Raw genomic sequence first — 18786 nt, forward strand, 5'->3', positions numbered from 1 at the left:
GGGTATTGCCATATCGCATTAGCAATGTCTGCGGTTTGCTATTGGCAACCTTCACTATCAATTCCAGGCTCTGCCGTTTGGACTGGCCACGGCCCCTCGGGTCTTCACCAAGGTTATGGCCGTGACAACGGCTCATCTCCGTCGCCAGGGAGTCAGGTTCCTGCCATATCTGGACGATTTGTTGATTTTGGCAAACTCCCACGATGTCCTTGTCAGTCATCTAGAATGGACGGTAAACTTCCTACAAGCCCACGGGTGGCTCATCAACTGGAAGAAGTCCTCGCTGGTCCCTGCTCAGAGCATGGTGCACCTGGGGGCACTACCTGACATATACAGTCAACGGCTGTTTCTGTCTCCAGAGAAGGTCCTGAAACATCAAAACAGGATTAGATACTTCCTTTCTCGCCCAAGAGTGTCGGTACACTCGGTGCTGCAAGTACTAGGCCTCATGGTGTCGGCTTTCGATATGGTAGAGTACGCTCAATTCCATTCCCGCCCTCTACAGAAGTTAATCCTTTCCAAGTGGGACGACCTGCCTCATTGGATCAGGTCTCACATGATCTCCTTGACTCCGGAGGTTTACCTGTCGCTGACCTGGTGGCTGTAGGGCCAGCAGTTGAGCAGGGGCTGTCCCTCCTGGACCCCCAACTGGGTCCTACTGACTACGGACGCCAGTCTGAAGGGTTGGGGGCACGGTGTTGGAGCAACACTCTTTCCAGGGTCGGTGGACCATAGAGGAATCACTCCCGATACACATTCTGGAATTGCGGGCAGTGTTCAATACTTTATCTCTCACCCTGCCTCTGATACAGAACAGGCCTGTTCAAGTACGGTCAGACCATGCCATCACGATGGCGTACATAAACCATCAGGGCGACACTTGAAGCCGCATGGCAACGATGGAAGTGTTAAAAATCCTTCGTTGGGCAAAATATTTTATGGTGTTTTATTGGTGTTGTACTTATGATATCTGCTTTACTCACATGGAAATTTCATTGTTTGTTCATACGTGAATATTTAATGATAACAATAAATTCAATTCAATTCAATTCAAAAAACGCCTTCTGCTGGCAATATCGGCAGTGTTCATTCCGGGAGTCCTCAACTGGGAAGGTGATATCCTCAGTCTTCAGGACGTGCACGCCGGAGAGTGGAATCTTCATCAGGAAGTCTTTCAACTCCTAGTGAACAAGTGGGGCCTACCAGATGTAGACCTGATGGCGAATCGACACTGTCACAAAGTTCCGGTCTTCGGATCAAGAACCAGGGATCCTCAAGCAGAGTTCATGGATGCTATGGCAAATCCATGCAACTTTCGGCTTCCCCTACGTGTTCCCTCCAGTGTCACTCCTGCCCAGGGTACTACGGAAGTTCAAACAAAAAGGAGGAATACTACTTCTAGTCGCTTCAGCATGGCCCAGATGGCATTGGTTCTCAGACCTGCAGGGTCTATCGATAGAGCGTCCTCTTCTACTTCCTCAACTCCCAGACCTCCTCATTCAGGGCCCTTGTGTTTATCCAGACCTGGCCGGACTGTGACGGCGTGGCTCTTGAAGCTTTGCTCCTGAGGGCCAAAGCATTTTCAGAGGCAGTCATCCAAACTATGCTGAAGGCCGGCAAACCGGCTTCTGTGCGGATTTATTATAGGTTCTAGAATTCTTACTTCACCTGGTATGCTGCTAAGAATTACGATGCTTACACATTCAGTACTTCCAGACTTTTATGACTTTTTTGCAACAAGGCCTGGATTTAGGACTTCGTCTGGGCTCCCTCAAGGTTCACATATCTGCCTTGTCCATGTGGTTTCAGAGAAAAATTGCGTCTATACCTGACGTTCATACATTCACTCAGGGCGTACTGCGGATTCAACCTCCCTATGTCTCCATGGGATTTGTCTGTTGTCCTGAATGCCCTGCAAGAGTCTCCATTTGGACCTCTTGAGTCAGTGGACCTTAAGTGGCTCACAGCCAAGGTCCTGTTTCTGCTCGCTATTGCCTCTGCTAGAAGGGTGTCAGACTTCGGCGCTTTGTCCTGACGTCCACCCTTTTTGATATTTCATCGTGACCGAGCAGTTCTTAGAACTCGCCCTGGTTATTTACCTAAGGAGGTGTCATCTTTACACCTTAATCAAGAGATTGTGGTTCCAGCCTTCATCTCTTCTGAATTGTCCTCCAAAGAACGGTCTTTGGATGTGGTACGGGCTCTCCGTATATATGTGGAGAGGACTGCCTCTATCAGGAGGTCAGATACCCTCTCTGTACTGTTTGGTTTCCACAAACGTGGGTGGCCTGCGAATAAGCAAACCTTGGCCAGATGGATTAGAATGGTGATTGCACAAGCTTATGCGCAGGCTGGACTCCCAGCTCCTGCTGCTATTAAAGCCCATTCTACTCGGTCTGTTGCACCCTCTTGGGCGGCCTGTCGTGGCGCATCCGCAGAACAATTGTGCAAGGCGGCTACGTGGTCCTCAGTGAACACGTTTATTAGGTTCTATGCCTTTCAAACTTCCGCCTCCCAGGATGCTTCCTTTGGATGCCGGGTTCTCATACCCGCTATGGTGTGTCCTCTCCCATGAGGAACTGCTTTAGGACATCCCCGATGTATTTCCTGTGGAACACAGTGTACCCCGCTACAGAAAATGAGATTTATGGTAGACTTACCATGGTTAAATCTCTTTCTGTGAGGTACACTGGGTTCCACAGGGCGCCCACCCTGACGCACTTAGCTTCTGTCGTGAGAATGTGGTTCTGTGTGACTAACATCTGCCTTCTCTTTTACCTGCTTCTGCACTGGACTGGTTAACAAAACTGAGCTCATAGTGCCATGAGGCGGGGTTATAGAGGAGGCCCCGCAATGCATTCTGGGACAGTCTAAAGCTATAGCCTGTTGGTGCCTCTGGATCAAGATATAACATGACTCTATGTGTAGATATGTATGTATATGCATTTATTTACAGTGGAACCTAGGCTAACAAAGAATGTGTGAATACCACTGGTACCGCACACAGTACTAGTGGCATCACTGGGGCCAGTGTTCTATCCATGGCCTTTTTCTAAGTGCACCACCTGGCATTTTTCCCAAACCTCCCAGCTGTCAATCTGTTCCAATGTACGTAAATGACAGCCGAAGATTACAGCAGCAGCCCCTAGTTTTAACCCCTCATTAGATCCCTTCTATTCACTATCCGTCCCACTCCTCATTCAATCCCTCCCACTCAGTGTGACAGCATTAGAGCACAGGCATACTTCTGTTTGGATAGTCAGAGAGGACAGACACGCTCTACATAACCTATAAAGTTAAGCACTTTTCAGTGCTCCAAGTGTGAATACAGATTAGATCAGCGGTGCCGCACTAATGCTCAGCGCCCTCTCAGATTTCTGTACACTGCTCCACTATATATTTGGTGACTTTCTATTCACATTTAGGGACTGGTAGGGAAATGTATTTAAAGGGTGGAGAAGTAGCCCATAGTAAAAATCACCTTCTACCCATCATTTTATATATTGTACTTGATTAGTTGCTAATGACAACTTCTCTGCTTGTGCAGTCTAGAAGGTTTGACTCTTTCCTTCCAAAGCGGAAGTTTGGCAAGAACAAAGTTGAAGCAGGGAAAACAAAATAACACCTCATCTGCACTACTGCACATGCTAGATCTGCACAAATGTATGGCTCTATTTAAAAAGAAGCCGCCGCTTCATGGTGGGTTAGAGATGAAAATGTAAAATGGCATTTGCAGGCAGTGTAAAGCACGCCGGGCTGTACACTGACTGAATGCCGTTTTAGATTTTCACCTCCAACCTGCCGAGAAGCAGCGGCTTACTAAAGCCCTTAATGTGCTCTTCCTCTAATATAAAGGTGTGCAGCTTGCCCCCACTCGGCTACTTCATAATGCCACCCATCTGGAATCATTTCTGGGGAGAACACTGGAGGTGATTTGTGAATCATATTCATGAGCATACAGCCAGTTCCAGGTGGCGTTATCTGCCTTGTATTTGCACGTTACAGACTGCAAATGTTTTTGTCTTTTGGCTGGAATATTCTAAAGCAGTGGTTCTCAAACTGTGTGCCTAGGCACACTGGGGATGGTGCCTCGGGATACTTGCAGAGGTGCCCTGGGTTGGTGGTCCAGGACCAATTCAAATTATTTACAGTCAATGTAATCGACAAAACCAGTGCTTGTGGCTGTCAATCATAAAAATATGTGGACAAATAGAAGTGAATCCTGTCCCTCATCACAAAACAGAACCTAAGGATGACATATAAACACAATTTACAGTACTTAATTTAATATTTTTAGCTGAATATTTCAGGAAGAAAGTCTTGGCCTAGGGTTTGCTGGGGAAAAAATTCTGATATAGGGTGCCGTGACTCAAAAATGTTTGGGAATCACTGTCCTAAAGGAATGGTTGGCCTTAGTTCCTGCTCTTGTCACAGTGTGACCTCCAATGCCAGTTTTTACCAAAGAACTATTTTTAATAAACCGTAAACGAACATAAAAGCACATTACTTGAAACAACAAATCTCTTCACCCTTTTGGCACATTATTAGTCACTCATTAACTCTTTATTCCCTGCACTCTAAATTACTTGGGGCATGTCTAGTTGATATACGCCAGCACTATATATATACAAAGACTCAGGTCAACAGTATCAGAAGCTTTTTATGTTTTTTTAATAAGATTAGCTTAACCAGGAAAATGTAACAGGTTTTAAGACATCTTTTAAAAAAAGAAATAAAATATAAAACATGAAAATATTTTGCCGAGGCATGATCTGTAAGAGTTACAAAGAAAGTGTGATTAGGCGACATGTCAATGTAATACTGAAATATGTGCTGGCCGTGTGTCCATTATGATGTCACCATGCACAGCATCTCGCTGCAATATACAGCTCCATAAAAGTTTCCATCCAGTGTCTGTCAGCGACACCACCTTTGTTTTGCATGTGTATCCGTGAGCTGGATTCTTTCCCTGTTTGGGGCTGATCAGTCTCCAGACACGCACTTTGAACTCATTGCGATTCCATCCACTGTTAGGAAGAGTAGCAGACAATCCCTCCATACTGCTCCCAGCCACTCTCAATAGCAGAGCGCCAAGCGCTTAACTTCTCGACTGAACGCCATTGCTCCTCGTGGAACATGTTCAGTGGTTAACTGCAAAGTAGGACCATACGTCTTCCAAACAAAACATTTTACGGTCTATGATACCTAGACAAAGAAAGATAAGAATTCTATTTAAATACCAAAAAAAAAATTAACGTTATCTGACAAAAAGATTTTATATTGAAAAATTATAAAACATATAGTGTTCTAGTGCGCTAGACTAGCTTAAGAGCATGCAGTTGTATTTTTCCATTGATATTATCAGCTAGAAGTTACTCATTGCTCTGTTCATCAAACAGGAAGTCTGGGGTACATATGATATGTGGAAAAGCCATTTTTCTACCATGTCAAACTAAATTTATCAAGTTACTGAATATATTGCACCTGATGCCACGTACAGACGTGTATTTATTTTGACCTTATCAAAATTCATAAGAAAGCAGCCAATCATTCAACTAGTAACCAGTGACATCACTAAGGTACTTCTCAGGGAAAGTTTACGTTCAACTCTAAATCAAGCCTCTAGTGTGTTATAGATAACGTAAAAGTTAACTATGCCATGCCATCACCGCTATACAATCTGCTAAATAAATATTACAGGTTTCTTGTTTCAGTTTGTGAATTCTTCATATACTTCCAAACATATGTGGTATAGGCCTACAATAATTAATTAAAAAAAAGGTTGTCTAAAATATACAGAGATCCCACAAAAAATAAACTGGGCAGCCCATGTCACTATTATACCATCTAGGGAAGGCAATCCCATGATCCGGGATGTTTTTGACTCCCAAAAATACCCAGGATTATAATCATTAAATCCAGAGATTCAAAACACACTGTGGATTGGGCCAGGAGCAGTGGGATACTTATTTTCTCTGTTATGATCACATTATCTAGTCCTCTCAGACTCTCCTAGCTGCCCATATAATTGATGGGAGTCCCATGATGCACTTGTACTAGGCATTGATAGGCTGTGAGCGCACTGCGTGGTGACATCATCACTGTGCGGCCCCAGACAGTCAGTGACTGAGAACAAAACTCCAACTTTTCTACTGCAGCTGAGCCTGGGCGAGGACAGGAAAACCCGCCCGCCAACAAGAGAAACCCCTTCTGACCACCGCTGTGTGACTAAGGTTAGTGAAAATATGAGAGGGGGGGGGGGATATTTTGGTATAATCCCAGGATTGCATAATGGAGCGGGGATGGCCTCCTTATGCCATCATATTGTATGATACTGTTTTGTAAGTTATAATAAATGTTAGTTTCTCATAGATAGTACTTCTGTATACAACTTTTGCAGTTTCTTCGACTATATAAACAATGTATATTACACAAACCTGGTCAAGTGTTTACTTGAGGCGTGCACTTCCATCTCATTGCTTTTATACTCATTAAGTTCTTTTCGAATTGCAGCCTGAAAATATAAAGCAGATCCCTGTTAGCTGGATTATAACAAATGAACCCTTTCAGGTGTCACTACATGCTTTGTAACAGAAATACCCTGCATATGGACGTGCTGAATGTCCACACAATGACAAACTACAATATGAGTGTAAATGTATGTTAATCATTAGTTGCAGCTAGGTGGTAATACATTAATTTGTTTTATGCCCCATCCATTCATGTATCTGATTTGTTACAGTAAGTTAGCCTTCTTTAAAGTTTCTTTACCAGATGGATGTGACTATTTCTGATTGCTTATATGAGGCATAGCCAACATCTGGGACAGGTGAAGGGCCACAGCTTGTCTTCTTCCATATTATATTTTAAGTATTTAAAAAGGCTTAAATTACGTATTTGTGTAAGGGTCTTTTGAATTTTGAATTAAAAAAAACAACACATTTTTAAATCTCTAGAATGTCTGTCTGATGAATCCTCCTGACTACAGCACCCTATAGAATAGCATCCGTTCATGTTATTGCGAATTATACAATGTCTAATACACATTTGTTACATCACAGTCCTGGTACCTTGTCTGCTGCAGATAACCTCGTCCATGGTTTGTCTGCTCTCCTATCATAATCCTGAGCTTTCGCCACTTCCACATAATCACTAAATCGTATCAGGATTTTCCGCTCTCTTAGTTCATCTACAGTCGGCCGTTGATTCAGCTACATGATAAAAAGTAAATTGTATTTGTATTACGTTTAATATATTGCATCAATATTACAATCGAGTGCTATGATTTGAAGTGTGTTGTGGAAATGATTGGCGTAGTTCTGTCTAAACAGTGCTTCCTGGAAAAACCCTAATGAGCAAGTGTTGTTTGTGCAAAGTACGATGAGAATGGAACACCTGTGAGTAGGATACCAGCCTGGCACAGAATTGGCAAAGCACAAAGTAAGTACTGTATACATAGACGGCCAACCAGGAAATTGTCATGCCATTTCTAAATAATCATAGATCAGTACAGTATAATTACATTATTTAGTTTTTGTTGTGTTTTTCCACTATACAATTATGGGAAATACAGGCACTGTATCCCAATATATCCCCAAGTAGTAAACACTGGGGTTATATGCATGAGATCAAGAGATATTGCCGATGCTGCACACAATGTTTTTTCCAGGCTAACCCAGAGTTATACTACTTGGGCATGATGTTTTAAGAAATCCCTTATTTAAGTATTCCCAAATGTGCCTGGTTTCATATAGGAGCAGGATTACTCACCTTTCTGGTTAACCTTTGCTTGATTTCCCTTCTTTCTTCTTGTTCTGTCTGGTCATTTCTTTCTGTGAAATTAAAGAGACACAGTGTTAAGTTTTTGGTCTCATGTCAAGTGTCTATACCAATCTGCATCTAGGAAGAGAAATCTGTTCCCCATTGTCACTGTGCATGAATAATAGTCATGGTATCTTACGCTGAGTGTTACAGAAGATGATTTCTGAGTTCTCTTTCTTGGTGTAACTGCATTTACCTTCAGGCTTGGAGCAGACCCTTTTTGTATTTATCACATTTATTCTTGTTACATGAAGTGGCCAGTTAAAGAGTTTTTATGTTCATCCCAATGGCTGTGGTTTCAGTGACAATGCACTTGTACTGTATCAGAGAGCGATGTACTAAACAAGGGTAGCTGCCCAAGCCTGCAGCCTGAGAAATTTGTACTAAATGGACCTTCTGCATCTTGTGTTATGGTCTGGAATGAACAGAATTCACTCTGCTCAGTCACACAGATTACCAATTATAGTGTTTCATCACCACATGGATTAAACAAGTATGACAAAACACAGTCATCGGATTGACTAGTTCTCTAGTAGAACCAGCACAGACCATATCAGATGAAGACTGGTCTTTCAACCGAGTATTGGTTTTTCTTGCAAGGACTTTTCCTTGGAGACTGCTCATGGCTGTAACAGCATTAAGATTCCACGGAGCGCCTCTGCACAGCAGCTGAAAATAGCTCTGCTGCAGTGCTGGTGGGTGGAATTCATTATTTCCCACAGAATGGTAGTAAACGAGATTTCTATTTTTAGAGCAGTTAGCTAAATAAAGATTTAGGTCAGTGTTACGAGGACTGTATCAAAGTATCTGGGGATTCTATGTTCAAGAATTGTGCTTGGGAAACCCCTTTAAAATGCCAAACTATTATGTGAGCGTAAAATTACCCATGTGCCCATCATCATCTAGCTTATACCAAGTCTGTCTACTGTGACAGCATCTAGTGGGGACTGGACTCGATTTAACAGACATTTTCATTATTTAGTAAACAAATGACACATTGGGAGCGCCACATAATTCAGTTTCTCTTTTATTCAGATACTTTTGCACAGATGTGGTATAACCCAAACCAACCTATCAGATTCTAACTAAACCTTTTCTAGCATATTTTACTAAATAAAAACTAATATCTGGTAGATGAGAATTACAAAACATTTTTGTACAAACCATCATGTTAATAAGTAACATGATAATATCATGCTTTGTTGGTTAGTAACATAATAATATAATTATAATAATAATAATAGTTTGTAAAATACATTTTATTCTAAATGTTAAAACTCTTCCGCATTATTGAGCAACATTCAGGATACAGTGTGTTATGTTGTACCTCATGATTCATGTGCTTGATAATGTCTGCCATTAATTATTTTGAAATGTGACTGAGTTTTTAATTGTGTCTGTGGATAAGTAGCAGGGACATCTGGCTCAGCCGTTATGTCATATTGTGAATTGTGTTTTGGTGTTATTATGGATGTCCCTTTAAAGCTGCACGCCTGTGTGGAACGCTGTATCTACTCAGCATTCCTAGCCAGTGATAGCCCTTTCTCACTAGCACCTAAATCCTGGGTCTTTGTCCCAGGTAATTTGCGCTAAGACCTACCAAAATCCCAGGTTGATGTGTGTTCACGTGCAAAGTGTCGGGTCCCCGACCCAGGGTCAGGGCTGAGACCCAGCAAATTCCCAGCTCTAAGTCTGAAAGGGGTATAAGACATGTAGGCAGCAAGTGCTATTTCCATCATATCTGTTGCTTAAGAAAAGGCTGTGCTTGACTACCACCTGTAACATCACAGCAATGAGCAACTGTTTGTGTACTAGGATCATTCCTGAAATACACTTTACAGCACATGGAATAGACATTGGTAATTGTGGCAGTTTCAGACAACAAGCAAACAGCAAGAGAGTGTGTATATGTGTGTATATGCGTGCCTGTGTGTGCTTGGATTTGTAAAGCTCACATGATGCAGTGACTAACCAGCTATTATTATTCTGCATAATCAATTTGACAATACTAAGAATTTCTGCTTTCTAAGAGGTAGATGATAACTGAATTAGTTAATTATTAGATTAGGTTAATATCACAAAGAACTTACAAGTTTTAATTTAAAAGGAATTAAAAGCAAACAAAAAAATAGTATAGCAGTGGAGGATTCTTTTCTGTACATCTTAATGACAATTGATCTTGAAGCAAATGTCACAATATTAATGAAATATCACAATAAATAATTTATATTATTAATATACCATTTGGAATAGTATGGAGTTCCACACTGCAAAGGCCAGATTCCTGTGTGAATACACAGCAGGTCATTAGTGTCTGGTAACAAGGGAATAACACTTTCAGGAAAGACCAGGATACGCCAGGGGCAATGTGGCTGTCCAGCTATATACATAGCTTGACTTTGTGAATTAGTACAAGTTTCAGATTGTAAGGAGAGGTCATAGGGCACATGGCTGCAGAAATCTGTCAAAACAAAACCCCATTCAAACAGGTGCAATGAGGGAGTCTCATAGAAGAGTCCTGAAAATACCAAGTGCCGAGTTGATGAATAATTTCCATGCTTGTATGATTTCATTAAAGAAAGATGACTTGTTACACCTCAGAAATTATATTTATTTCATTCTGCAAAGCTTTGAGTTTGTTAAACCCATTTAAATAGCTACATTGAATTTAATTTGATACAGCAAATTGTCACAACACCTATTTAGATGGTTTGGGTTGGCAGACACTTCATTAACACTGGACTGGCATATATCTAGGAATTGACTTTTTTTCTGACATTTCAGTGCTTCTTCTATGCTTACATTTGCGATAAAGCAGGGTCCTGTGTTATACTGGCCCCATAGCATTGAGGGCTATATTGATGTTATACATGTGTGTGTTTTGTCACCATATAAGATGGCCAGACTACTTACTAGTTACTACAAATCTACCAAACCCTGCTATCACACAGGCCACACATCCTAACCACTGCAACTGGTGCATAGATATCCATAATTTCCCCAGGCCTAGAGTCAGGTCAGCATCCCTAGAGCTGTACATTTAGACATACATGCTACAGCTGACATGGTTAATTCACTAAGCTTTATACAACAACACAAAGCACATTAAAACATAATAAATACTCACGTTTTAAGATATTCCTTCTTTCTAGTTCTTCTACAGCTGGTCTTTGGCTCAGTCGCCTGCGGAAAAACACCAGAATCACGTTTTGTACCATGTTTGTAGATGCAGGTCTTTATGCACAGGAAACTTGTTAGGAATGAATAGTTCTGCTGGACAGCTAAAGCCTTGTCAAGAAGTGTACAGTGATGTTTAGGCTACAGGTGCAGCGAGTTATCAGGAGCAGAGATCTTCTCTCGGATTCCCCTTGCACAGAAACTGCTGTGTGGTGTTCCCAGCACTGACACAGGCAAGCCTTCTATACAGCGACTCTGTCACTCCCACCTGCACTGCCTAACCAATCCACAAGCTGTACACATAATAAATGAGGCTTTCCCCTACTATTACTCCCCCTCCCTTCACTGTACTGTACATACAAAAGTCACACACAGCACAAATAGTCTTTTTCACATTATTCAAAATAAAGACGTTTCAGATTAGTATAATTTACTAATTACTAAATGTAATTACTAAATTTACATTTACTAAATGTGTTTCTGACTAAATATACGATCAGATACAGGAATACTTAACCGAATATTTTATTGTGTATTAATTCGTACAGTATATTTTATGAATGCTTTGCAATCTTTCTAAAGTATATATTATATAAATAGTGTGTATGTTAAAAAAAAAGTGTATGATAGAAATCAAACTTCAGTAATAAAGTTGAATTTCTCTATATAAGATGTACTGTAGAAAGCTGCTATACTGTATACCACATCACATCAGCTACACGAGCAGTGCATAAATTACAATCATACTACAGCAGGGGTGGCCAACCAGTCAGAGACAAAGAGCCAACAAATCTTGTTAGGTACGTCAAAGAGCCGACATCAAGCCGACGGCGCATGTGCAAAAATGGGGTGTGACCTAGTGCCTGCTAGGCCACACCCCTAGTATAAAAGACAATGAAAATGCCAGATCCACATAATATAAATTTTAAAGCCAGAATCAACATAAAATACATTGAAAAATACACCTCCATATAAAATAATTAAAAAATCCAGATCCACATAAAATATATTGAAAAAGCCATATTCACATAATACACTTCAGCTCCACCATGTGTCACTCCAGCCAGCTCCCCCATGTGTCACTCCAGCCAGCTCCCTCCTGTGTCACTCCAGCCAGCTCCCCCATGTGTCATTGTGTCACTCCAGCCAGCTCCCCCATGTGTCACTCCAGCCAGCACCCTCCTGTGTCACTCCAGCCAGCTCCCCCATGTGTCATTGTGTCACTCCAGCCAGCTCCCCCATGTGTCACTCCAGCCAGCACCCTCCTGTGTCACTCCAGCCAGCTCCCCCATGTGTCATTGTGTCACTCCAGCCAGCTCCCCCATGTGTCACTCCAGCCAGCACCCTCCTGTGTCACTCCAGCCAGCTCCCCCATGTGTCATTGTGTCACTCCAGCCAGCACCCTCCTGTGTCACTTCAGTCAGCTCCCCATTGTGTCTCTCCTGCCAGGATTCTCCTTTGTCACTCCAGCCAGCTCCCCATTGTGTCACTCCTGCCACACCCTCCTGTGTCACTCCAGCCAGCACCCTCCTGTGTCACTCCAGCCAGCTCCCCCATGTGTCATTGTGTCACTCCAGCCAGCACCCTCCTGTGTCACTTCAGTCAGCTCCCCATTGTGTCTCTCCTGCCAGGATTCTCCTTTGTCACTCCAGCCAGCTCCCCATTGTGTGACTCCTGCCAGCACCCTCCTGTGTCACTCCAGCCAGCTCCCCATTGTGTGACTCCTGCCAGCACCCTCCTGTGTCACTCCAGCCAGCACCCTCCTGTGTCACTCCAGCCAGCACCCTCCTGTGTCACTCCAGCCAGCAGCCTCCTGTATCACTGCAGTCAGCTCCCACATTATGTCTCTCCTACCAATATCCTTCTGTGTCACTCCAGCCAGCTCCCACTTGTGTCACTTCAGTCAGCTCCCCATTGTGTCTCTCCTGCCAGGATTCTCCTTTGTCACTCCAGCCAGCTCCCCATTGTGTGACTCCTGCCAGCACCCTCCTGTGTCACTCCAGCCAGCACCCTCCTGTATCACTCCAGTCAGCTCCCACATTATGTCTCTCCTACCAATATCCTTCTGTGTCACTCCAGCCAGCTCCCCCTTGTGTCACTCCAGCCCACCCTCATATGTCACTACAGCCCATTATCTGGCTCCCTGAGTTTTTAGTCGCTGTAGTGCTGGTGTGTGTCTGGTTGGAGTGCACCAGTTTCCAGGATCTGTTGTTGTCAGGTGACTGAGCGCCGGGAGCCACATTTGAATAAAGAAAGAGCCGCATGCGGCTCAAGAGCCACAGGTTGGCCACGGCTGTACTACAGAGTATTAGGAAAAATACAACATTGGAATCTTTGGATTATATTAACATAGTTTTACATTTTACCTGTTACAAAAAATACCTACAGTATATAATATGTAATGCCGTACTTGTATCAGTGCTTCTATTTCAAGCTTATTGCTACAGTATACTGCAGACATGTACAGTACATAGTGCTGTGGATGTGTGTGTCTCAATTGCTGTGTTAGCAGTATTCACACAGCCTTGTATAACTGTTTTTTCTTTTCTAGGACTATCAATATTCATGATATTTCCACACATGCATCGATAAGGTCGGGTACACACCAGAATGACATTGGCCCGATATGTCGCTTCCAAGCTAATTGGAACGTCAGATCGCGCAGAGATTGTTCAGTGTCCACCCTCAATTGCACACTCCCGCAGGTTGTTAATATCTTCTGGTTGGCCACGCTGCACAGTCAATCAGAAGATATTGTGTATGATGGTGGCATGGTACACTGTGCAGTGTGTACGCATGGTGCAATATATTGGCCTGTTGGATCAGCCGGGCACACATGGTACTGATGTGTACCTGGCCTTGTGTTTCAGCTAGGTTATTTTCACGGTAGTCTTTCTGTGGATTGATGTCAAATATCAATAACATCAATATTAATGAGGAGTTCAGACTTTACCAGCACAACCTACTTCTATATTAGTAATTATGTCTGCCCTAAATATCCTGGGTCAAACTTCCCACTAAAATACCTGAAAACAATGGGGATCTTGTGGCGTTGGACAGAAGGTGCGCACAGCTCAACAAGGGTAGGATATGCACCTTCTTTACTCCAGGAGAGCATTCAGTCCAAAATACAAATAGGAGTGACTCCTCTATTTGTATTCTGGATTGTGCTGCAGCCCCACCGCTGAAGCCGCCACTGACGCTAATGCTACCGCAGCAGCGAATGTGTATGCAGGCACTGTGCGAAAAACTACAAATGTTGCAGCCTCCAGGATTAGTACTGAGACACCAACTGGCAGGGTCTCTGAGCCACAGCTTGCACACAAAGATGCAGCCAACCCTAGGGTCGAGCTGGCAGTAATGTCCTGGAGCCATTGCAACTATACAGGATCGCAGTCGCAAGCTGTGACACACCCAAGAAACGACCACGACTGTTTGAAGCAAGATGTAAAGACAAAATTAAAGTCAAATTAAGCAATAAACACGTTTATCTCTTTCCCTTTAAAATATAAAACGAGAGTCTGCTGTACTGCGGTGGATACATTTCATATATAACTTTAATAAATCAACTGGATCACAGTAGCCATGTTATCTTAGTAATATAAACAGGAGGGTGGTCTTCTGTATGCCGAATGTCGGGATCCCGGCGCACAGTATACCGGCGCCGGAATCTCGACACCCGGCATACCGACAATTATTCTCCCTCGTGGGGGTCCACGACCCCCCTGGAGGGAGAATAAAATAGTGTCGCGCCACCGTGCCCGCTGCGTGGCGAGTGCAGCGAGCCCTTTAAGGGGCTCGTTTGCGCTCGCCACGCTGTCGGTATGCCGGTGGTCGGGCTCCCGGCGCCGGTATGCTGGTCGCCAGGAGCCTGAGCGCCGGCACACCGTACGACACCCAAACAGGATGGATGTAGACGCAGCCAATAAAAAGCAGGCTCAGATTGTCGTCGTCATCCTCATCAGTTTGAATTTTGAACCAGGGGCAAGTACCTATTTCCTGACAGACCCATATGTGCATAATATATCCTTACTGTACTGTGACCGGGCCCCCTTATCCTGCCTCTTCTAAATGCCAGGGGCCGTGAGCGCAGAGTGCACCCCAGTTGGTGTGAGAATGGATGTGTAGGAAGATTTAGGTTGCATGTGCATTTATACCAAATACAATTTTGGTGGGGGGAAAAAATTGCACATTGCTTTTGATTAATGTTGTCAAGCAGTCAACCTACTAATATTTTGGTAACGTAAAGTAGATATTTTTCAGAATTCTCACTGTTCATATACACAACCGCTATAAGACTTGCAGCACACAGAAATATTGTTTTCAGCAAAATCTGCGAATTTTCTCGATCTATTATTCACTATAAAATAAAATAAAATATCTCTGGTAGAGAGTTACTAATGACACTGTATACTTACATTAGCAGGATTAATAACAGCGATGCTATTACCTGGATATGCCAATACTTTTTAATCCCCCTGATTTATGTCAAATGTGTATTCAGTAATTAACGTTTTATTGGTTCACATTTAAATTCCAATCAAAAGATCTGAGCCATATACTCGTCTCTTCCCACCCTACAGAAAATGTTATATGTCTACAAATCTTTCAGTGAAAGCATGTGAAAAGCAGGAGATTAAAGCGTCGTGACTGCACTCGTAGCTGGGTGTATTCCTATGCAGGGGGAGGGTTCCTGCAGTAGGCACTTACATACATGGATGCTTTATCTATAACATCACGGTAAAAATAACAATCATTAGAGGCATGACTTCCTCTGCAGGGTTACCTGATAAACCCCAGAAACACCAATATTTCAGGACAAACACATACAGCAGCATGATTTCAACATTTGTTGTGATCAATTGACTGTAGACTGTCTAATCTCAAATATATTGTTTACTGTTAAAGGGAAGGACTTAAAAATTTACCATCAGATTTCTTTATCATTTCATGGTGAGGAAGTTATATCATTTCCCTAGATACGATCTGTGATATTAAGAGCAGCATGGATTAACATGGTCGTCCCCTTGAGCCGATTGCAATCTATGATGTTACCATGGGAACCCCAGACACTATAGATTAAGACAGCAAAACAAGAACTGTATCAGGGCATCTATTCAAACAAGACGTCCATGTTTCTGGCAATAGAAATGTTAGGTAGGGAATTCACACCTCTACTGTATATTGAAGAGACACATAACTTAGATGTATGTTATGTTGACAAATGAAAACATATTTTAATAGCTGGCTATATATTACAAAAATCTCCCCAAATACAAAGTAGGTTAATATTTACATTGCAATTGTCATAAAATCCTTTGTTACTAATAGGGATGCATCATAACCGTATGATAGATCGACAAATGTATAGGTCGACAGACATTTGGTCGACTTGCATTATGTAGACAGATGAAAGGTCGACAGGTACAAGAGGTCAACATAAAAATGATTAATACACAAACGGTTGACACATGTTTTCAATGCTTGACATGTTTTTTTAGCATCTGCTATATTTACTATCCACATGAACATCTATTGGGAATGCACCATGCCTGGAGTGTGGCGAGCAAAGCGTGTCTGCGAGGGTAATAGTGTCTACTGATGGTGGTGAGATAACAGGTGAAATTCTAGATATAGGACAAAAACAAAATCATGCATTGACCATTTGTGTGTCGACTATGTTCGTGTTGACTTTTTGTACCCATTGACCTTAAACATTGTCAAACTATTAATCCACAGCCGGAATGCACAGGCAAAAGCAGGGGGGTATGCGGTTGGCCAGAATCCCATTCCTCAGTCAGCAAATAATGACTGCAATGGCCAGGGCCGACAACAGAAATCTTGTGGCCTGGGTACAGTGGTATCTCTGGGTCCCCCGCACCCACCTCTGAAAGCAGATGATGGCTTTAAAGAAATAGGGGGATATTCAATTACCCGCACATATGTCATGTGTAAAGTTTCGCCGGGTGGGGCTATCCAATTAGCCCAGATAAACCGGCGCGTGCCGCGGCTTATCAGGGATTTTGTTTCAGGCGTAGCAAAATCACTGATAACAGCTCCATTTTCATCCGAAAACGGGGCTATATATATATATATATATATATATATATAATATATATATATATATATAGAGAGAGAGAGAGAGAAATACTGTATATATGTGCTATTAAAGCCAGAAACGTTGCAACCACTTATGGTGTGAATAATAGCTTGTGTTTATTTGAATGAGACTGCTGAGTGCCGATATTCATTTGTATATTGTTATTAGTGTATTGGGCACCACGGCATGTGATAGAGGGAGAGTGCAAATATGTATATACACATTCAGGGGCTCACCACAGTCAGGTCTGTAGAGAGCACGGGAGCTGCGGGCAGCTCCTGTGTGAAGCATTTAACTCTGTTGGCGATCCTGGCTGGCACAGCAGATTTCCTATCGGGCTGCCCGGCTCTTCGTCGACAGCGGCTGCAGGCAGGGACAGGCATCGTGCGTAGTGACAACGTCTCAGCGCGGACCAGACCAAGTGACGGGGTGTCGAAGTCGAAAATATTATAGCCACATGCATCACATACAAACACCACACAGATGGCCTCCGTGCGGGTGCTTGTTCTGCCGTGCGTGCGCATACTCGCAAGTTACATATAATCGCTCACGTGGTCTTGTGTGTTAGCGCGTGGTATGAGTAAATACGGTAGCATACGCATTCGCATGGAAAAGCAATAAAGACATATTCCATATATAATCCACATAGTACATAATTTACACATAGCCTACATGCACCACACCAGCGAGTTACATTTACTTTGGAAAGGGAACAATAAAGATATCCAACTTTACAGGATATGAGGGGACAGAATTAGGTTAGGAGGTGGTGTTTGGTATCCAGCTGTACAGTATTTCAAGAGCAATATTCCGATGGCAGTTTGCAGAAAGTAGCACGCGCAGGAATATATTATTATCACACTGTATGTACTGTACTCTTGATATTCTGAGGGAACCCAGTGGAGGACATCTGCAAGTGCACCTGGACCAGGCATCGCCCACCTATTCAAACCAACCTATGACCCCTCATGTACTGTAAATGACCAGCCCTTTAACCTATGGATGAAGAGATTACAGTTTCCTTTGTTTCATGCTTTGGACCACTGTATAAAACAAAACCTCCTGGCTGACCTCAGTCTCTTTCTCTGAAGGTCATCTATTCAGATTGACTGAGGACCGGAACCGGGTTGCGCAGGCGAACAAACGTATGTATCCATTGGTTGTAGCGTCTTCTCTTGTATTATTGTATTTCTGTTGTAACCCCCTTTTAAGTAAATAATTGTTGCTGGGTTGGACCTGCAACATTGCATATACAATTGGTGTCGCATTTCCTTTCCTGTTAGGGGTTAAAATGTATAGACCGCACATGTAGCTATTTTGTGCTTACAGCATGACGGTGTGCTTATGCAACGTGTATGCATTTCCTAGAGGTTTAACTGACACACGATTAGTGGTTGCTCCAGCCTGAACATGTGTGTATTTAAGGTATTGCTCTTTTCCTGAAAGTTAATCAGACTTAACAGGGGTAAACAGGACCACATTTGAGAGCCCCTGAACTAGCCAGTGTATAAGACAATGTGTACTAATATGTTCAGGACTAGGTGATTCATTGCGCCCTACGGGTGCTCTTCACACCGTCGTAAGGGGCTATGCCCGCTTAACTCTTGCACGCCCTTGTGGTGTATAATATTTGTATTATATGGAGTATTACCTAGAATCATTATTGTGTGATTGGTTAAATATTGCAC

At 42.8% G+C, this 18786-nt stretch overlaps 1 protein-coding gene across 9 annotated transcripts in view; it reads right to left on the reverse strand.

Moving 5' to 3' along the window:
- Window positions 1-4654: 4654 nt before the first annotated feature.
- The window catches only part of PHACTR3 (phosphatase and actin regulator 3), a 419279-nt gene continuing 405147 nt past the window's right edge, over window positions 4655-18786 (reverse strand). For all 9 annotated transcript variants that reach the window (XM_063959370.1, XM_063959361.1, XM_063959364.1 and 6 more), the window contains 5 exons: window positions 10949-11004; window positions 7771-7832; window positions 7071-7211; window positions 6438-6514; window positions 4655-5205 (listed from right to left, as the gene is read on the reverse strand). In XM_063959370.1, the coding sequence (XP_063815440.1) occupies window positions 5190-5205; window positions 6438-6514; window positions 7071-7211; window positions 7771-7832; window positions 10949-11004 (352 nt within the window). In that variant the 3' untranslated portion in view covers window positions 4655-5189. The remainder of the gene's footprint in view (window positions 5206-6437; window positions 6515-7070; window positions 7212-7770; window positions 7833-10948; window positions 11005-18786) is intronic.

This window comes from Pseudophryne corroboree, chromosome 3, assembly GCF_028390025.1.
Source record: "Pseudophryne corroboree isolate aPseCor3 chromosome 3, aPseCor3.hap2, whole genome shotgun sequence".
In the NCBI taxonomy this organism is placed as follows: Eukaryota; Metazoa; Chordata; class Amphibia; order Anura; family Myobatrachidae; genus Pseudophryne; species Pseudophryne corroboree.